General features: G+C 35.4%; 3 protein-coding genes across 4 annotated transcripts in view; all 3 read left to right on the forward strand.

The window, feature by feature from the left end:
* Window positions 1-6,212: 6,212 nt before the first annotated feature.
* LOC109585813 (uncharacterized) lies at window positions 6,213-8,758 on the forward strand (the record flags this gene model as incomplete). The annotated part of the gene is made up of 6 exons (XM_020001954.1): window positions 6,213-6,304; window positions 6,372-6,899; window positions 6,947-7,119; window positions 7,207-7,395; window positions 7,441-7,591; window positions 8,403-8,758. Coding segments are annotated over exons 1-6 (1,410 nt in total), but the record flags the coding sequence as incomplete, so codon positions are not given.
* A 4-nt stretch (window positions 8,759-8,762) lies between these two features.
* Window positions 8,763-9,916, forward strand: LOC100640719 (probable serine/threonine-protein kinase DDB_G0271682). The gene has a single exon (XM_011408403.2). It carries the CDS (start codon window positions 8,861-8,863, stop codon window positions 9,791-9,793), a length of 933 nt encoding a protein of 310 aa, XP_011406705.1. The 5' UTR covers window positions 8,763-8,860; the 3' UTR covers window positions 9,794-9,916.
* A 3,589-nt stretch (window positions 9,917-13,505) lies between these two features.
* Window positions 13,506-22,023, forward strand: part of LOC109585816 (glycine dehydrogenase (decarboxylating), mitochondrial-like) — a 13,223-nt gene continuing 4,705 nt past the window's right edge. Inside the window, exons 1-8 of one of the 2 annotated variants that reach the window (XM_020001956.1) lie at window positions 13,506-13,705; window positions 14,408-14,522; window positions 14,853-14,937; window positions 18,539-18,744; window positions 19,266-19,399; window positions 19,504-19,584; window positions 19,763-19,866; window positions 19,999-20,073. In XM_020001956.1, the coding sequence (XP_019857515.1) occupies window positions 18,663-18,744; window positions 19,266-19,399; window positions 19,504-19,584; window positions 19,763-19,866; window positions 19,999-20,044 (447 nt within the window). In that variant the 5' untranslated portion in view covers window positions 13,506-13,705; window positions 14,408-14,522; window positions 14,853-14,937; window positions 18,539-18,662 and the 3' untranslated portion in view covers window positions 20,045-20,073. Of the gene's footprint in view, window positions 13,706-14,407; window positions 14,523-14,852; window positions 14,938-17,818; window positions 17,856-18,538; window positions 18,745-19,265; window positions 19,400-19,503; window positions 19,585-19,762; window positions 19,867-19,998; window positions 20,074-22,023 lie in introns of those variants that run through there. The other variant, XM_020001957.1, reaches the window with a different exon arrangement.

Genomic DNA, 22,023 nt, shown 5'->3' on the forward strand with positions numbered 1-22,023 from the left:
CTAAGAAGTAAATATCAATCCCACAATTCTTTATTAATGAAGTACATTCTGCCATTACTCTATGAGCAATATCAGATCTAAATGTACCTATTAATGATACAAATTCAGTGATTAGTGTGTTATTATGTTAATATCAACTATACCTTCTTCAGCCTGTCTCCTGGTTTGACTGATACTAGCAGTAGAGGAGCTTAAGCTAGTACCTTGTACTGTTGAAGGAGGAGGAGGAGTAGTTCTCAGTGATCGATGAATGAATAATGTCTTAGGATCAGCTACTCCATCCAGTGGTACAGAGTAATGTAGTGATGGTACAGCACCAGGTGAAGCATAGACTGAGATTAAGCAAATGGAAGGAAGAGGATAAGTAGCTTCACCAAACTTATCAACATCACAACGTAGAAACTATTAATAAACATAATGCCAGAACATATTATGGGCCTCATTCCTTCTTAATTACTTTGCATGAGTCCATGTGAGGCTCAATACTCCATCCAGTGAATGGTTTCTTTTGAGGTGCATCAAATTTTAATTCAATATATCCATGATAATCTTTAAAACGAAATAGAATACTCTGCCCTCTTTCAGCATGAGGACAGTCTTTTTTAATAAACTATAAACAAAGTCACTATAAGTACAAATATACATGTAAGCAAAGTTACCTCAAGCAGTGCACTTAAATCTTTTGCAGCAGCAAATGTCACCAAATCTTCAGCTCTTTTCTCTTCATAATAAACAAGTCCAGCATAAGCCATATTCTCCACTATACCAGTAGAAACCACTACATTGCCTATTCACAAAAGTACAATAATTGATATTTACTGTTACTTACTATTAAAATCTGAACTACTGTCAGTACAAGGTATTGGAGCAGTTGCTTCTTCATGTTGTGGTTCTTCATGATCCTTTGACTCTTCTACTCTTTCATTATCTTGCTCTTCATTTCCTTCCTCATGAAATGGCTGACCTCCAGTCTCCCCCTCTTCCTCTACTCCTTCATTACTAGTAGACTCTCCTATATAGTGGAATAGATTCAGTTCATTATACACTAGTACACTCACTGACGTATTACTGACCTTGTCCTCCACTGCTAACTCCTAATGAATTATGAGTATCATCAGAATCATTGGAATTATTATCTTCCACTTCCTCCTCAGTTTCCTCTCCTGCTTGCTCCTCCTCCTCTTCCTCTGACTCGTCTCCATTAGTTGATGATTTGGGTAGAAGCTTCTCCCCAACAATAGCTACCAAACAGAACTCTTTACGTTGAATGGATCCATACCAACTATCAGCTTTAAACTCTCCTCCCTCAGTTATTGAGAAGTGGTAAGGAAGACTGGGTGTGCTCACGGGAGCTATGGCAAACTTTAAAAATTGTGTAAGACCTGGTCGTCCCTTCAGATCAATGCAGTGCTCAATTTCTAGTCGCAATGGCTTGAGGAGAGGCTTGGATACTAAAACAGCATAAACAGCACTCACTAGTACTGTATTCTTTGGAAACACAAACTCTCCTCCCAATAGAGCAACAACTGCTACCTCAACTGTATCGGTGAGTGATAAGGTATCTTCTTGTACTCCAATCCTTAGACCATATTTCTCCCAATTAATTAGTTGAGGTTTCTCTCCTTGAATTAGAAACAGCTTCTTCTCTGCTACCTGTACATCACTCAGACAGTCCAAATTATCTATCAGTATAAGGAATAAGACACACAGTCAGTCAGTCACACAATAATACTCTTACCCATTGAAGGGATCAGGTAATTGAATTGTAGTCCAATGGAACTAGTCTCTTTGATGGATTGTTCCTCTAAGGATGTGACTCTCTCCTGTAGTTGTGACTTCTCCTTCATTAGTTTGGCTGTATGCAATTCATTATCAGACACTTTAGCTCTAAGGTCTACAAATTAATAGAATATTAATAATAAATAATTATTCATTGATGATGAGAAAATAACCAGTAATGTTCTCTTTCTCCTTGACATATTGTTCCTCCATATCAGCTAGTTTGAGTTTCAGTTTCTCATAATCTTCTACATTAATAGAATATTCTCTCATCTAATATTATCTACTACACTAACCATTAATAATCTGTTTCTTTTCCTCTACTTGTGTCTTCTCTTTTAACATTTCAAGTATATATTCATTATCAGCAAATTTAGCTTTAAGCGTCTCATAGTTTTCTATTATTAAAAAGATAGGTTATAATAATGAGACCATTTTTGTCACTTATATTGCACTGCATGTAGATTATTGCACACAAACATGCACATGTAAATATACTGTACATGCATGCATGTAGATTACTTGACTGTTTGTGTAATTCTTGCCTCAATTGCTCATCTTCTAGGTTCTTTTGTTCAAGCTGTTTGTTACATAATTCAAGAGAATTACGCAAAGAGGCATTATTCTTCTCTGCTTCCTGAAGAAGTGTGGTAACATCATTAAGTCGCTGAGAGAGTGCTTCAGAATGCTCCTCCTTCTCTTTTATTTCTCTTTGAGGCTGTTCCTGATAGAATTCTTTCTGTTTTTGTAATTGAAGACAATCTTGGAATATTTGAAGCTGTTTTTCTGTTCCTAAATTCTCCCAATCACTCAGTATCCTTCTTCTAAGTTGATCTTGATACTGGTCCAGAGGTATCTCACGGATAAACCAATCATTATCCTTTGCTATACAATACCACAAAAATAATAATAATTAATAATTCTTTAACAACAAGAATGAAATATACAATGCATAATAATCCACTGTACATACTGAGTTCGATGACTGCTGTATCACTATAGTCACCTTCTCCACCAAAAACAATCATCCATTTAGTGGTTGGTGTAACAGACCACACACAGAGAGAATGATGCCATCTTTCAGTGACACTGTTTGGGAGACCGACCTAAAAAACATAATTTATCACATAGTAAACGAACATTTATAACAGTGCACAAACTTAATGAGTAACATCATATAGTTGGAAAATTAGGCGGCACTAATTCTATGGTTGCAATGTAGCCATGTCATTAAGCTAGAGTATTTCAAAATAATAAAAGCAAAATGATGGATATTAATCATTTTATCATTAATCAGCTAATCACCAAACAGAACTCCACCAGCTATATACATGTACATGTATGTACATGTATACAGTACATCATACATGTACATGTACATGTATGTGCATTAGAATAAAAAATTCTCTTCTAGCATGTGCCTTGTATTATGATTCGACATACATGTACATGTACGTGTATAGTGCGTGTACCTCAGGACTGATTGGCCCAATTTTTGAGAAATTTTAAAAAATTATAAAATCTAATATTTTGATAAAAATTAGTTCAAACTTTCTGTGCAAGCAGAAAAAATTATAAAAATGGTAAATTCTTTCCTTTTCATTTTTGATAAAATTTGGTTGAAATCCCAGTACCAGGGACTTTGGCCGCAAATTCAAAAGTTTGTAAAAAACCAAATTTGATCAGAATCAGCTCAAATTTCCTACATAACATAAAAACATTAAAAAATCACAAAAAATCTAAATTCAATCAGAACTAGTTAGAATTTTCTAAATGACGTAAAAACATGTATATGTAAAAGAAAAAAAATTATAAAAAGTGTAAAATTTCTACTTTTTCATTTTGGCAGAATTTGCAAACCAAAGTCCCAATTTTTAAGCAACTTTAAAAATTTGTAAAGAAAATGAAATTTGATTGGAACTATAAATGTACAGTACATGTATATTACTGTAATTTGCCTTTTTTTCGTACAAAAATTTTTCGTTTCAGAAAAATTCAAGTGGAAATATTTTCGTCTTCTCATGGTGTACAAAAATTTTTACAGTATGAAAATTTAGCTTCTCTTGCATATACCTTGTCCTTTACCTACTGGTAACAAGGCCGCTATAGTAGTGTTTATAATTCTTGAGATAAGAGATTCTTGACCTGGCTGTTCCCCGACATTACTAGTATACAGATAGTACTGGAGATGCGGCAATGACCAATTTACGGATAATAAACGGGAACATTAAATGGCTACTTTTGTCACATGGTTGACCGTTTTATTTTATAACTCAGTAGTGAAGCAACTGATTGAAGTACAGCAAGCACCAGTGGATAGAGCAAGGTTAGAGCTGCAAGAAGATACCTACTTATCAGCCCGTACCTTAGTCTTTCATTGATGAATTAGGTCACAAATTTTGGTTGCTCAAAAATTTTCGATTGAAATATTTTCGTCATTTTAGGACCATACGAAAATATTTCCACAACGAAAAAAAGGCAAATTACGGTACATTACTAAGTTCACTATTAACATACAGACAATTCTCATTGGCTAAAGACACAACTGTCACACAAATAAAACACACGATACAATGGACAAACTAACATGATTTAAACTGTTACTGTAGTTTCATTGAGTACATCATGTACATGTACATTCACACTACATTTACCAAAATGTATTTAATACAATTCTTACTAATTCTTTCCATGTCCTTGTGTTTGTGTCCAGTAGCCAGAAATCCCTGATAAGATATCCACTTATCACGAATAAGTATGATCCAGAGTTAAAGGTGACAAGAGCACTGCAATGAGACTGTCTTCCCATAGGCCATTGTTCTGATGATCCAAGATTAGGTACTTCAGTCACTTCCTAATGCAAATAATATGTAAACTAAACTAGCATGTACATGAAATTTAACTACATGTACGTGTATAATGTTTGTTATGAAAGTGCTATAAAATGCATATCAAAACAGGACCTCTATAGAATACATGTAGATACATGTGTACATTGTAAATTGTAGTGTAAATTCAATGAGTATTGTATTGGCCTTTATTCCAAGCCATGCCAGTCATCAATGATCACTAATGCCAAAATTGCTAATACCAAAATTTCGAAACTTGAATTCATAGAAATGACACTTTTGTTTTGTTTCACATAATGCAATAGCCCAAAAATTGAAGATTGCAGCAATTACATGTACATGTATATCATATTAACTGCATTGTGACCAAATACAAAAGCACAGCTTACCACTGATGTTGTAGTAAAAGTGAAAGCATAAAGTTTTTTACTGGATCCATTAACAGAATCACCGCCAAACAGGAGGGCAGTGTCATCAGTTACTGAAGTTAAAGTGAAGGAATCAATGGGAGGTGGTCTGTCACCAGTAACTACTGGTGAGAGCCATTCACCTATAATTATACAATAAATTTAATTCAATGAATATAGCTCAATATTTTTGTGGTTTGTGGTCTGAAATTTTTGATATCTACAAAAAAATTGTTCTTGATTAAACAACATGTGTCATTTAAGTTACAATAGCAACTGGTTGTTTTTGTGATCATTAACATTTTTTTCAAAATTATGAAATTTTGACAATGGACATTTAGAGCAATACGTGATAATTACATGTATGTATGTATGTACATGTATATGCACCACTAACCTGATGAAACTTTGTAGTAATGAATCTCGCTACATCTGCGATCGCTTAGCACATCGTTAGTGTATTGTGCACCAGACTGTAAGGGAGTATTAATAGCAGATGATCTACGGCCTCCAATGACCACAAGATAATCTTCTCCATTCAGTCGTACGCCTATCATGCCACAAAACCCCTTCATCATTGGGCCATGATTAGTTGCAGTCGGACAGAGTTCCTTCCAGGTGAAATTACTGACGTTAAACGAATACAAGCTATTATGAAAACAACCAGAATGTCCGCAATACCCCCCAAAGTAAAATATGTCATTCCCAATGGCGACAGACGAGTAACCAATGATGCCAAGTGGTGGGTCCCCATTTGTAGGTTTCTGCTCCCATCTGCCGGTTGGTAAGTGGTAAACCTCCATCATGGATGTCATTGCTTTTTTCTTTTCACTGCTGTGTAATTCAGGGAGATTAGGCTGGTCCCCACCCCACATGTACAAGAAGTCTCCAACCTTCACTGTCGAGTGGTGACATCTTTCTACTGGCTCGTAGTCTATGGAGAATAAAAGGTCAAAAATTCATAAAAGTAAGTCCTCACTATTTGCCGACATTTTTTATTTTCTATTTTTTTTCTGAGACTGAGATAATCACGTGATTACATGCCCAGCTGACCGGTCGGGCTGAGCATGCATAGTATCTATCCATAGATAATATCTATCCATGGATAATATCTATCCATAGATAATATCTATGGGCTGAGCTAGCTCTAGCTGAGCTAGATAGTGAGCTCACAAGGGGCTAGTCTACAATAGTCTACAAGGGGCTGCTCCCCTGTTGCCCAGTGTACGGTCACTAGGGCCCTAGGCCCATTGGCAATGGCGTCTGAAGGTAAGCCCAGATTTTACCATTCCAGCTCGCATTCCAGTGATCATGCACTGCCAATCTATTGCTTTAGATAAACCAAATGAAAGAATGTATCACCGCACCGCATCAGTAGGTGATTCACTGTATGTGTGGGCTGGTTATCAGGCTGGTTTACCTGGAGTACATGATAATACAAAGAAGAGAAGGATCACTAGTAATATACAACACCTTTCTCCTTCAACTGGTCAATGGATCGCTAGAGATACTACTGGTACTCCTCCATTAGGAGTGAGAGCATACTGCTGTATTGCAATAAATGATCAATTGTATTATTTCGGGGGATGGTGTGGCCATGACAACTGCTATCACAACAGTGTGTCACAACTGGATACCGTTAGTCTTCAATGGAGGGAATTAGAGCCAACTAATGCAACTAGACCAGTTATGCGGAGAGCTAATGGTGGAATGATATCGTTTGAACATGATGGAGTACATCATTTACTAATGATAGGAGGAACAGGATCTAAACCAGCTGTAAAACTACAGGATTATAAATATATCAAGTTACGTAATGGAAACTGGTCTACTAATGAGCACTCAATGTATAATATATCATCAAGTAAAATTTCATTATTGTTTGAAATTATATTTTAATTTTTAATTCAGGAAAATGGAGTAATCCTTCAGTCATTGGTCAGTGTATACCACCTTCTTCATTCTTTGTCATTGAAAGTATTGAAAACACTAAGGCTGTTCTGTTTGGTGGAATGGAGATTGATGATGATAAGAAGACTCCTACTAGCAATATTTATATATTAGAGATATCAATCAGCACTGTGGTATGTAATTTGCATCATGAAATTTGCATGTACTGAATGTATGTACGCATACATTTTTGTGTTTTTAAAGTCAATTTTATTTATTAGTCCTGGCAGTGTATAAAGAAACCTAAAGGAATGGACCAATGGCCTATGCGTAGATACTGGCATGCAGGTGCTATTATTATGACTGGATCAGACTGTCCTATGCTAGTGATAAGTGGTGGGTGGGATATAAACAATGATATCTTAAATGATTGTTGGGTCTTTAACATCACTCAACATTCCTGGATTAAGGTATGCACATGTACACGTATAAATTATAAAATTTATTTCTAACAGTTAGATGTACCTCACTCTGTTAGTAAGAGATTCGCTCATTCTCTCTCAGTGTTCATTATGAGTCCTCATTGTGTTTGCATGATAACTGTTGGAGGAGGAGATTATAATGGACCTGTCGCTGATCCTAACATTGTTATGTTAAATAAACTAGGTCAGTGTTGTACATATATTTTTATAACGTACCGGTATTCTTTAGAATAGAATTATAGATATTTATGTGCAGATATTACACATGTATTGAAATTTTTGTGTACTTGTATATTTAAAAACAGATCATTGTATGTACTTGTATGCATTAGCAAATTTTCTTCTATGAACAATGTACATTTACTTTTTGCGTACCAAATTTGTCCATATTTTGGTGATTTTTTATCTATATTATTTTTTTATTCAAATGTTGAATATTGAAAGGCTAATGTCTTCATCACCTTTCTTGATACTGTTTTTGTCTGCTATAGCTAGAAGGACTAGAAAAACCCCCAATACAGATACATAAAAATCATGTCCTCTACTTATTGTGGTTTTTATGTATGTACTTCTTTGTACTGGAAGACCTGTTTCATGTAAATACTTGTGTATTGTGTATACATGTGCATTATCTCTATTTATGTGATATTTTTATAAATTTTATAATGGTGTATTATCCATTTGCAAAAACTGATTTTGTAAAATTATTATTATTGTTATTATCAAAATTTTGTAGAAAATTGCAAAAGTAGAAATTTGGGTCATTTTAAATTACAAATAAAACAATAATACATTAGCAGCTACTTCAAAATTGCATTGAATAAAAATTTTTGTAAATGTGTTACGAATTCTATTAAATCTATTATGCCACTAGATTTTTACTATGCCAATAGATATTTTTTAATCCACTCCTGCATGCATGTCTATTGTATAATTATCAGTATTTTATGTGCAAGTTATTATCCCTAATATGATTTTTCAATGTCCATTCTCAGTTTTCAACAGAAATGGACAGTGGACAGTAGGTGATATGAGTAATGAGGAATATCAGCAGCAACTACAGACAGAGAAAAGAATACAAGTTTTTATGTTGAGCCTTGAAGAGAAGGAGAAAAAGTTACAAGACATGGAAAGGAAAGAAGCAGAAAAAGAGCGTGAAATAAGACGGTATTGTCTTCAGTTACAGTCAAAGGAAAGCGAGAAACAGGAAGCATTGCAGGAAAAAGACAGGGAGCATCAGGTGGTACTACAGAAGAAGGATAGGGAGCTACAGGAGAAGGATAGGCAGCTACAGAAGAAGGATAGGGAGCTACAGAAGAAGGATAGGCAGCTACAGGAGAAGGATAGGGAGCTACAGGAGAAGGATAGGGAGCTACAGGAGAAGGATAGCGAGCTACAGGAGAAGGAGCTACAGGAGAAGGATAGGGAGCTATACAGGAGAAGGAGCTACATCATGCAGGAGAAGGATAGGGAGTTACAGGAGAAGGAGCTACAGAAGAAAGATAGGGAGCTATGGGTGAAGGATAGGGAGCTACAGGTGAAGGATAAGGAGCTACAGGAGAAGGATAGGGAGTTATGTCAGTCTCAAGAGGCAGTTCGTAGGTACCAGCAACAAGCACTTACTGATGATCACTGGGTTATTGATAAAGATGAAGTGACTTTGACAAAGGAGGAGTTAGGAAGAGGGTCTTATGCTGTCGTTACAGTTGGTATCTTTAGAGGTTTAAGAGTAGCTGTCAAGTCACTTCATACTGTCGTCATCTCAGATTATAATCAAGATCTTTTGTTCAAAGAAATGAGTATAGTATCACGAGTACGTCATCCTAACCTGGTCCAGTTTATTGGTGCAACTAAAGTGGGTAATCCTCTCATCTTGACCGAGCTGATGAGCACTAGTCTTAGTCATGAGTTGAACCGATTAACCAAACAACAGATTCTGAGTATTGCTCAAGATGTAGCTTTAGGCCTCAACTACCTTCACCTGTTTAAGCCTCAGCCTATTATTCACAGAGATGTCAGTAGTCCTAATGTATTATTAAAGCCTTGCACTGGACCTGCTGGATATGAAGCTAAAGTAGCAGATTATTGTACAGCTAAATTGCAACAAGGCACTAGTACTGTAGGCAATCAAGCATATGCTGCACCAGAAGCTCGTGATCCTGATCGACACAGTCCAGCAATGGATGTCTACAGTTACTCTGTTCTCCTTATAGAAATGAATTTATGTTGTCAACCAGGTATGACAATAGTAGAGAGAGCACGGCAATCTGGTAAAGTCTCCTGGTCTGATATGAAATCTCTTATACAAAGAGGACTTAAAGCTAATCCTAGAGAACGTCATAATATGGCTCAAGTAATAGAGTCATTGAAATTTATGCACATTTAGTTAATGTACTTTCCTGCTTTTTGTTTATGTAGCCTGTGATTGAATGATTATACTGTTTTGACTAATTGTTTTTCCTGTGTATTTTTGTGGTAAATTCTTTCACATGTCAATCCAAACTACAAATTCTTGGTATTGTGATTGCATGTAATAACATCATAGTATTTGAGCTACTTTTAATGTTCTGTATGGTATACTATATTTTACTATAATAATGATTATTTCTATTATTGAACTTTTGTAATTCTATTATGATGCTATTGGTGCCCATGCATTGCTGGAGATTAATGTTTGGTGGTATCTGTTGTTTTTTCAATGCCAATTAGCTATAGGTGTAAGAGTTGAAGATGAAACTATTCCTAACTTCCTTATATGTAATATATCAGTACGTCAATGTGTATAGTGATTATAATAATCAACTGTCTTTAATAATAATCACTGCATGCCTATCATTGCTATGTATTCGACACAGTTCACACAAAGGGTCAAGTTACAATTAAGTAATAAATCTTTCCAGTTAATAAGTGTAGTACAAATAGTAACACACAATAAGATCCTGATAATAACACTAAAAAAGCAATGAATTAGGATTTATTGTCCAGATTTTTCTCTTTCAGTTTCAATTCCATCAATGAAGTAGCATGCTCCTCTTCACATAGAGAATGTTCAATTTGAAACCAGAAATGGTCTCTTTGTTCCTTATTTTTCTATTGACATCCTTAATTATTTTCTCAAGAGTTAAAATAAGTGCTGGAGGTCAATCAATACCTCCTATTGTAATAATAGAGACGTTTTAAAATTTATAGATAACTTAAGGGATAACTTGCTGGTTCAGATTCAGACATGATGATTCCGGTCTAGGTCAGAAGGTGCATCAATTAGAAATCACACGATTGTCTATGTCACCCCTAGTATGATGTACATAGGGACCTACATGTATGTACAAGCTGGTGTCACTTCTGATTCAGCAATCTACATGTAATACAATAATGCAATATAAAGGGTAATTTTCGGATGTTTTATTCTCATGGTTTTGTGGTAAACTGGTATAGGACATACCAGGGAGAGAAAACAAATTAAACAGTTCTGGTACATCTGAGTTTTATAAAGGAAACTGTTAGCAAGAGTGAACTAATATACTTATATATAAAGCTCATGTTGTTCTAAACATCAAAACTGACAAGAACTTAATAAACTCATAACTCAAAAAGGACCATTATATATCGTACATGTACATATATGCATTATCATATTTGCTCAATTTAAATGCCAGGTAATTTGACAATTTTTATTAAACAACAATGTAGAAAAATCAGAAAATCAATCACAATATAGAAAAATCAGAAAATCAATCAACACAACAATCAGAAGTATTGGTGGTGATTTTTGGAGCCAATATTATTTTTACAGGTATAGTTTTTTTTAATGCACAAAACTCCAGAATTAAAAAAATATGTATAAAAATGGGAGTAATTTTGGAGACAATTTTTGGAAAAAAACAATGTATTTTCAGAAATTGGTACATTGAAAAAAATGATCATAACTTTAAAATTGCATCAGAATTGGCACACAGCATAACTGATGACATCAATACGCATCAGAAAATGTAATAAAAATTGGGAGTTATTTCTAAGCCATTTTTTTGAAAAAAGCCTGGGCTAGGGTATTTAAAAATTTTTTTTAATGACTATAACCTAAATTTTAGTCAGAATCGGCTTAAAATTTTAACACAGCATATAAGGACATTAATATGCATCACTAAAACGTAATTAAAATTGGGGGAAATTTCAGAGTCTTTCTTTGGAAAAAAGCATTGGTTATAAGTACAGAATATTTTTTAGAAATTGGCAAATTTTAAAAAATGGCCATAACTTGAAATTTTGCAATCAGAATTGATTCAAACTTTCAACAGAGCAGAAGGACAAGTAGTTTGCTGTTTTGCATAATAATAATAATAAACTAATAATTATATTAGATACTCACTTTTGGACTGAATGTATAGCATAAACTAAGTAGCAGCGTGAACAGTCGCATATCTATGCCAGCAGAAGTGTCAACATCAATGGATTGGTGGTACTGGACCATATGCTCAAGTCATAGTCACACCCCTCCACGTGTTCTCAGGTTTTATCATGGCTACTTGTTCCTCGACTCCTTCTGGCTCTGATAACGCTAAAAAGGACGAAGAAATACGTTTGATGGAGCTATACTTGATTATTCGTAATGGTGAACTCGTCACATGGCTCCGGAGGAGAGGACTCATCGGTGATTTTACTGATAGCGACTGTGGGAAGTGTACAGGAAAGATGAAGCTCGTCAAGGACAGCTCTTACAGCAAGGATGGTCACTGTTGGAGGTGCTCCAACAGAAAGTGCAACTCAAAAGTAAGCATCAGACGAGGGAGCTGGTTTGAGAGATCCCGTCTCACCATCTCCCAAATCATAAAGCTAACTTACTTCTGGGTTTATAAGGAAACAGAGACGCTTGCCATGAGGGAATCCAATGTTTCTTCATGGAGGAGCGCCCAGGAATGGTACAGTTTCTGTATAACTGTGTGTACGTGTACACTAGAGAAGGAGTCTACTCCTATTGGTGGCCCGGGGGAAACTGTCGAATTATATGAATCAAAGAGAGTGTCTATTGGAGGGAGGAATGCTAATGGGCCTTGGGTTTTTAGCGGAATCGACCGTCAGTCCCGAGACTGTTTTTTAGTAGTTGTCTCGGACCGATCGGCAGAGACATTGGTCCCAATAATTAAGCAGTTTGTCAAGCCTGGATCTAAAATTGTGTCTCACTGCTGGAAATCTCGTTGTAGTTTAGATAAGGAAGGCTATATACGTGTACTTGCAACTCTTGATCATTCTGTTGAATTTTTTGAGAGTAGTAATCATACATTAGAAATAGAGAGTACATGGCGAGAAGTAATGAGATCTCTATTTGGTGGAGCTGCACAGTCGTGTTATGTAGAGTTTCTATTTCGTCGCAAGTACTTACATGATAGTCATGATCAGTTTCTTGCTTTCCTTGAGAAAGTGAAATCTGTGTACACTCCCACTCTCTATTGATAAACCACTGCTCACCTTATCATCTCCTGTCGTTCATCATATTATCATTCATTCCATCCTTCAATGGTTCATTATCTTTATCAACTGGGTCTCTTCAAATCGTGATTTCCAACTGACGTGTTTGGACTCATCTCTTATTCCTTACCTTTCTTCCCTTTCCTCTCTCTCTGACTGTTGGAAGGGACTCATGTAATTGTCCTGATTATAGCAACTGTACTCATACATTACAACAAAGTGAGTTTCCTCTCCCATTACTTTTCTCATCTCCCTTTCCATTAGATTCATGAATGAATGAATTTGTAAGCCACTACTAATTTATAGTTATACATAAGTACGTTGTAGTACAGCAAGCAATCAAGAGAGTTTGGTGTGACACTGACACCCAATTAATTACCTGATCCCTTCAATGGGTAAGAGTATTATGACTGACTGACTGACTGTGTGTCTTATTATTACTAATAGATAATTTGTACTGTCTGAGTGATAAATTGTTTTTAGTTTTATTTTGGTAGATTTGTTTATAAAATTGCTAATTTTTCTCCTCCAAAATTTCTATTTATGCTTAATATTTTTGTACGTGTACATGTACTCTTTGCTGTCATGTGACTATCACGTGACTCTATCTCTGTATTCTCCTCCCATCAGAAACAAGTACTTCATTGACAAAGGGATTCACTCAAAGTCGCTTGCAGTCATCAAAACGAGAGCAAAGTTCTTAAATATTGACATAGTCACTGGATCTTATGAGGACTTTGTTTTAACTGATGATATATGTGGAGTGATGTTACAGTATCCTAATAACGATGGTATCATTAACAATTATAGTGACATCCAAGCTAAAGGATTGAAGGTATGGATTGGAGTACAATGTGTAGAGTATGTACTTATAACTATCATCTTAATTGGGCCAAATTTTGTCAGAATTTAAAAGGAGAGAATTCTCCATTTTTATATTTTTCCTGATGCATATATATGTTTTTATGTTGCTTAGAAAGTTTGAGCTGACTCCAATCAAAAAGGATTTTTCATTCAAAAGTTGTTTAATGTTACACATACTATGAGGAACCTTATTACTTGATATTAGTCACGTCAAGACTCTTGGTCACGTACATGTACATGTAGATAACATGTATTATTAATTAATAATTTGAGTAGATTCCAACAACGTGTTACAAGCCTCAGTAACAAGTAATGAATATCATTATAGTCCGACCCACAATAGCCTTGTAACGTTCCATGCATTTATAAAGAGATCAAGGTAGAACAACTGGATTAGAATCAGACAGGTGTCATATTTGCACTCATTTGAAATAAAATTTTTGAATGGGTAATTCACTGCAATTACCCTGCTCTAATAAAATTAATGATTAATTAATGAAATATACTGTACTAGTGAGAACTCATTCACTCCACAACCTGTCAAAAAACTTGAAGATGCTTCTTTTTGACCATGTAAAAGCACATACACATATACGGTTTCCTGACAAATACCACACACATTGTGTACATGTACATGTAGTACATTATTATTTTCTATTACATGTTTATATAGATAATCCCAGTTGCAATGGCTACAGATCTCCTAGTCCTCACTCTCCTCAAGTCTCCTGGTGTATTAGGTGCTAGTATTGCCTTTGGTAACAGTCAAAGGTGTGGGGTGCCAACAGGTAAGGGAATGTACATGTACATAAACTGCTCTATAGTCACGTGACTTAATTGTCATGTGGTTATCTACTAAATGTTACTGTTTTTTTTAACGCATTAAGAGGAGCAGCTTTTTTTAAGTATCGAAACTTTGTGTTTTTGATTAGAAACTGAATTAATAAATGCTATAAAACAGTACAAGTCTGGCAGCCCCTAAATATAAAATGATAGTTATTATTAATATTTAGTAGCCTTTGCTATTGAAAGTATGGTTGATGGATAGTTAAAGTAATGCTAAAATTAGTAATATTGATCATGTGACCCTCATATGAATGTATTGTTGTATTTTAAAGGTTGTGATGGACCCCATGCTGCATTCTTTGCTGTTAAAGATGAACTCAAGAAACGAATGCCTGGAAGATTAGTGGGGAAGAGCTGGTAAGAATTTAATATGATGATGATCATGATGATGGTATAGTGTATTAATGAATGATAATGATGATTATAGTTGACGCAAGCATTATTCATTCTGTGTACATACAATATATGTACATGTACATGAAGCCATGCAAGATCAAGCCGTACACAATACCGTACAAGGTGATATATTGACGAGGAATTAATATTGGCATAAAATTCACCAATTAAGTTAATTCCACAAGCAAATTTGTCAAACACATGTACATGTATTAGTCTTACTAATAAATCATGCATATATAATATGCATGTTCACTACATTGCATGTATTTATGTTAAACACATTAATACTTGTGCAATTGCCTAATGATCTGACTAATGTATCGTATTACTACGATATGTAATATTAAAGAAAGTCTGTCTAGGGTTGAAACTCAGATTATTGGGCGAAGCCCTTACATACATGTGTATGAGAATTTCTGTATGTACATGTATGTACGTTTCAGTGCATATCTAGGAGGTGTAGCCAGGAGGCTGAGCATCTCAAAGTTTCATTTACATTCTTTCTAGTATTGATATTATATGTATGTTTAAATATGCACATACACACAAGCATATTGTGCATATGTACATGTACACATATTAAGGTATGGTGAGGAGCAAAACCTTCTGCACATACAGTATTTATACATGTACATGTACATGTGGCCACAAGAATATGGAGCACCTGTAAGTAATCAATGAATGTACTATCATAACTTCCTGTAATCACTAGACCATAGAATATTCCAAGAGGTCATCAGGGCCATCTTTCCCTATCAGGCTACTCATTCTCTTTTATTCAGACTTCTTCATTTTCTTATCATTCGTTCTTGCTCTGTCTTATTTTATTGTCTTCTACCTTTATCTCTCTTCATTTTTATTCTTGCTTTACGTACACAATTTTATTTTTTTTCTTGAAATGGCAACCAAACCATCTTCATCTTCTTCTCCTGGCCTCCTCAAACTGGAGGAACAGCTCACCTGTTCTGTGTGTCATGACCACTATACCAACCCTAAGACTTTACCTTGTCTACATTCATTCTGCCAGCACTGTCTGGAGGGATTACCACTGGATAAGAAGAATGAGACCTATTACCTCTCTTGTCCCACTTGTCGTCATTGTACAGAGTTACCAGAAGAAGGAGTAGGAGCCTTTCCTGTAGCATTTATTCTCAACAACCTGAAAGAGATATACAGTTTAATGAAGAACATTGCAGTGAAGAAGACAGAAGTTTTGCAAAATTCTCAAGAGGCCACATGTAGTGATCATGGGAAGCCTTTGGAGCTATCCTGTGAAACTTGTGATACAGTAATCTGTGTAAACTGCTTAACTCATAATCACAGACATCATGAATACGACTTAATCACTGTTTGTTATACTAAACACTGTCAAAAGTTAAGAGAATGTTTATCACCAGTTGAGGGAAAGAAGGAAGCACTCAAGAAGGTCCTGTCTGCTCTAGCAGAGAGAGAGGGTGAGATCAGAGAGAGAGGAGAAAGAGTCTTAGAAGAAATACATGAAATGGTAGAGGAAATGATGAATGTTCTTCGTCATTCAGAGAGGAAACTGACTGAGCAGGCAAAGAGGGTCACTGATGATAGACTAAAGGTGCTGTCAGAGCAAATGGAATCAGCAGAAATGAGTTTGAATCTTCTGGAGGATGTCCAGGATTATGTAGAACAGAGTCTGAAAACAGGCAGTCCTCAACAAGTCCTGAGGTCTAAGAAACAGATGATGGAGCGTATGAGTGAAGTTACTTCAGGGATCAATGTGGAGGAGTTACATCCAAAGGAAAAGGCTGACTTTGTATTGAGTAAAGATATCAAATCGCTAAATCACATTGGAGATATTGTGACCTACTCATCTACTGCACTACAGCAGTGTAGAGTGAAGAAGATTGACCATATTATACCTACTGGCAAAACAGTTTCGTTTTCACTATCAATGGAGGCACCAGATTCATCTCTTTTGTGTGTTCCCCTCTCTTCTTTGAGGTGTAGTTTAGTACCAGTTGGTAAAGGTGATCAACCCATTCATACTACAGTCACTACCACCAGCACTGATCCTGGAGTGTATAGGATACAGTGTAAGCCTTCAACCAGTGGTACTCATACAGTAAAAGTACAAGTATATGATGTACACCTTGAGGATACCTCACTAATTATCCCTTTCAATCCTTACCTTGATAGTGTCACTCCAGTACGTACTATAACTGAGCTTAATCGTCCATGGGGAGTTGCTGTAAGTGATGATAATCATGTTATAATAACTGAGTATTATGGTGACTGTGTAACAATACTGGACAGAGAAGGAAAGAAAGTGAAATCATTAGGAGGGATAGGAGGAAGTGGTAATGTCAAGTTATCTTATCCTCGTGGTGTAGCCATTACTCCAGACAAATTTATTCTTGTATCTGATTATAATCACAGGATCCAGAAGATAAGCATGGATGGATACCTTATAGCATCAGTTGGTGAGGAGGGCAGTGGACCACTACAATTCAATGATCCTGATGGTATAGCCATTTCTCCTATAACAGGACAGATTTATATTGTTGATTGGTTTAATCATCGTATAGAAGTCTTGAATCCTGATCTAACCTTCTCTCATTCATTTGGTAGTGAAGGATCAGCTAATGGACAGTTTCGGTTACCACGTGACATTGCTATTGACTGTCAAGGATTACTGTATGTTACTGATACTAATAATCATCGCATTCAGAAGTTCTCTCCAGATGGAAAGTTTGTAGGTCAGTTTAGTAATAAAAAATTTGGCTCTGGACTGCTTAAGTATCCAATAGGTATAACAATAGACACTGCAGCTACTGGTCTAGTGTATGTTAGTGAAGATAGCAATAATCGTGTATCAGTCTTCACTAGTGATGGTGTGTTTGTTAGTAAGTTTGGAAGTAAAGGCAGTAATATTGATCAGTTTAATGGTCCTTATGGATTAGCATTTGATAAAAATGGATTCTTGTATATCTGTGATAATTATAATGGACGACTTGTTGTTTATTAAATTTTGATTGTTTATTGACCATATTTTAATAATTATATTTTAATTATTAATAATAAAAGCATTGAATATTGTTTCAGGAAAAAGTCAAATGATTTAACCTGCTACTCTGTCAATTTATGGAACATGTAATTTTAATTGTCATTTTTATCAAAGCATTACCGTAGGGCACCTTTTTTCGAGGGCTGTAGATTTCTTGAATTTGCCTAAAAATCTATTTTGGGGATTTAGTTTCACAAATTTATGCCGTCTGTTATCTTCTACCATAATTATTTGATATTCGTGGAAGTAATTTTCTCAAATCTTCAAAAAAATCTTGAAATCTGCAAAATTTACAGCCCTCGAAAAAAAGGCGCCCTGCGATATAACATTAAAGGTTTGTACATTAGTATTGTATAGCATAAATGTTAAATGAAAATTCCAATATTTGCCAGTAATTATTGGCCTGCCATTTTGTACATGAGATTCTGAATCATCAAAATTTAGCCTGCCAATCTGTCAATATATTGAAACTTTATATTTGTGTAGTCTTGTGTAATGTTTACTGCTCCTTCTCCTTCACAGGGATCAATGTGGTGTCCCTACCTGGAGACTAGCACTACAGACAGGAGAATAATAGTTCATTAGGAGAGAAAAAGCCACCAGTAACATATGTACTGCACAAGCACTGCTGGCTAATGTATCAGCTATGTATGCAGTGTATCATGGACCCAAAGGATTGAAGGATATTGCAATGGAAGGGCATAAAGCTACTGTACTCTTAGCTGAAGGTATGCTTGTAGCTATGTATGTGTATCATTAGTATTATTATTATTTGTTATTTAATTTTTTACATTTTTGCCAAAAATGGCTTTTTGATTTATTCCTTCTGAATTCTGATACATATTGATGTATTTATGCTGTGTAGCAAGTTTGAGCTGATTCCGACTTCGACTTCAATTTTTCATCAGCCAAAATCTAAAAAAAATCCCTGTACTAAAGCCCATGGTTTTTCCCGAAAAATGGCTCCAAAATATTGATGCCCTTATGCTGTGTAGAAAGTTTCAGCTGATTCTTACTTCAATTTTTCAAGTTACGGCCATTTTAAGAAAATGCCAAAATTTTGAAAAGTACCCAAGACTATAGTCGATTGTTTTTTCCAAAAAATGGCTCCAAAATCACTCCAACTTTTATTACATTTTAAATACATATTGATGTACTTACATACCTTTACCATACAATGTACAAAACTGTATTATGCATTCTCACAATAATAATGATAATAAATTAATTCTGTTTTGTCCCCCATTAGGTCTGAGACTGTTAGGTTGGACTATTAATAATGAAACGGTCTTTGATACAATAATAATATCAAATGGAGACATTAGCACTCATGAATACAGAAGAGATGTGACAAGAAGAACTATGGAGATGGAACTATTAGTTGTTAGTTATTAATATAGTTATTAAGAATAGTGATATTAATAGTTATTAAGTCATTATTATGTATTAGTTATTAAATATGGTTATTAATAGTTATTATTTTATAGTATGGTGTTTCGCTGGATGAGACTGTCATTGGCAGTGATTTAATTCACTTACTGTATGTGTTTGGAGCTAATGAAGAAGAGGTACAGTAATACATGTACATGTATGCTTCATATTTCCATACTTTATAATTCCATACTTCATAATTCTATGCTTCATAATTCCGTACTTCATTATTTCATACTTCATAATTCTATGCTTCATAATTTCATACTTCATAATTCCATACTTTATAATTCTGTTCCCATATATACCCCGTAGGCTGCTAGTGTCCTGTACAGTGTATCTGATGCTGAGTCTAATGTTAGTATCACTGGTAGTGGCCATGAGAGGGAAAAACCTTATCTAACTCATCCTGTCTTCAGGTAACACACTGTCCCCCCTCTCTCTCTCTTCTTTTTATTCTGATTATTTTCTTTATTTATTTTATTTATTCATTTATTAATTAATTTTATTTATTTACTTATTTATTTTTTCATTTATTTATTCATTTGTAGTTATCCTTCAGAGACTAAGCTGTTACATTATATAAAGGGGCTTTAGAGCAGCTGTATCACTCTATGATACCACTGGTAATAATAATAATCATAATAATAACTAGACGAATGTAAAACATTAAAGGGGCAACCCTAAGCAAGCAAAGCAATGTACATACAATAGATCTTGACAGACTAACATACAATACTCAAGCATGATTATGCAATAGATATTAGAGTGGTGCAACTAAGCAGGCTCAGAGCTCATGGAATTATGGATGTAGTTCTTGATGATAATCTACCTTTAATTCTCTACAACAATTAAAGCTACGGTACCTTGCTAAAAACATTTAACAAGCATTAAAGATAGCTATAAGCAGTCATTGCACAAATGATAAAGCTAGATAGGCATCTGTAGGAATGTAGTTTTTGGCTTCTTGCATGCTCCAAGTTCATGAAGTTAGTTCAACTTCAGGCTCAGGCTGTGACTGACATTCTCTTGATCAGAGTGATTTACATCAATGAAGAACATGGCATGTCTGCTTTCTTAACCTTCCTTGCTGCATTTGGACAGCAGTACACTACAGTCAAATCAGTCTTGCAAGAATTTCCAGTTATGATACTGAACCGCCATTTTATTTCACTGTGACCACACCCGTTTTCAATGAAATATTATCAAGTTTATTAAAAGTGGAAAATTTTTCATACGGATAAATAGGGATGACGTACGTGTACAAACAAACAGACAGACAGACATACATACATATGTGTCTCGTTTATGTGGGGCTCACTCAAGCTCGTCCCAATTATGTTTAAATATACACATACACACCAGCATACATTATGTACATGTACAATGTACATGTACACACACATTAAGGTGTGGTGAGGGGCAAAACCCTTGACATTTCACTTTTTCCTACATGTATAAAGTATACATGTAACTTGAAGTATGGGTATAACTGAGTATTTACAAGAGTAGATCTACTCTTGGTATTTGGTAAATTGTTTTACATTCTCATTAATTAATGTAAATTCACCTTTACTACTGGTTGTGATAATAAAGGAATGTACTGTCATAACTTCCTTTAGTCACAAGACTATAGAATATTGCAAGAGGTCATCAGGGCTTTCTTTCCCCAGGCTACTCTCATTCTCGTTCATTCAGACTTCTTCATTTTCTTATTGTTCGTTCTTGTTCTATCTTCATTAACCGTCTTCTATACCTTTATCTCTCTTCATTTTTTGTTTTTGCTTTACGTACATTCTTTTCTTGAAATGTCAACCAAACCATCTTCATCTTCATCTCCTGATCTCCTCAATCTGGAGGAACAGCTCACCTGTCCTGTGTGTCTTGACCACTATACTAACCCTAAGACTTTACCTTGTCTACATTCATTCTGTGAGCACTGTCTGGAGGGATTACCTCTGGATAAGAAGAATAAGACCTATTACCTCTCTTGTCCCACTTGTCGTCATTGTACAGAGTTACCAGAAGAAGGAGCAAGAGCCTTTCCTGTAGCATTCACTCTCAACAACCTCAAAGAGATGTACAGTGCAATGAAGAACAATGCAGTGAAGAAGACAGAAGGTTTGCCTAATCCTCAAGAGGCCACATGTAGGGATCATGGAAAGCCTTTAGAGCTATTCTGTGAAACATGCAATACAGTAATCTGTGTTACCTGTCAAGTTCGTAATCACAAACATCATGAATATAACTTAATCACTGACAGTTATACTAAACACTGTCAAAAGTTAAGAGAATGTTTATCACCAGTTGAGGGAAAGAAGGAAGCACTCAAGAAGGTCCTGTCTGCTCTAGCAGAGAGAGAGGGTGAGATCAGAGGGAGAGGAGAAGGAGTCTTAAAAGAAATACATGAAATGGTAGAGGAAATGATGAATGTTCTTCGTCATTCAGAGAGGAAACTGACTGAGCAAGCAAAGAGGGTCACTGATGCTAAACTAAAGGTGCTGTCAGAGCAAATGAAATCAGCAGAAATGAGTTTGAGTGTTCTGGAGGATGTTGAGGATTATGTCGAACAGAGT

The sequence above is a fragment of the Amphimedon queenslandica genome, unplaced genomic scaffold, assembly GCF_000090795.2.
Source record: "Amphimedon queenslandica unplaced genomic scaffold, v1.1 AMPQUscaffold_13005, whole genome shotgun sequence".
NCBI lineage: Eukaryota > Metazoa > Porifera > Demospongiae > Haplosclerida > Niphatidae > Amphimedon > Amphimedon queenslandica.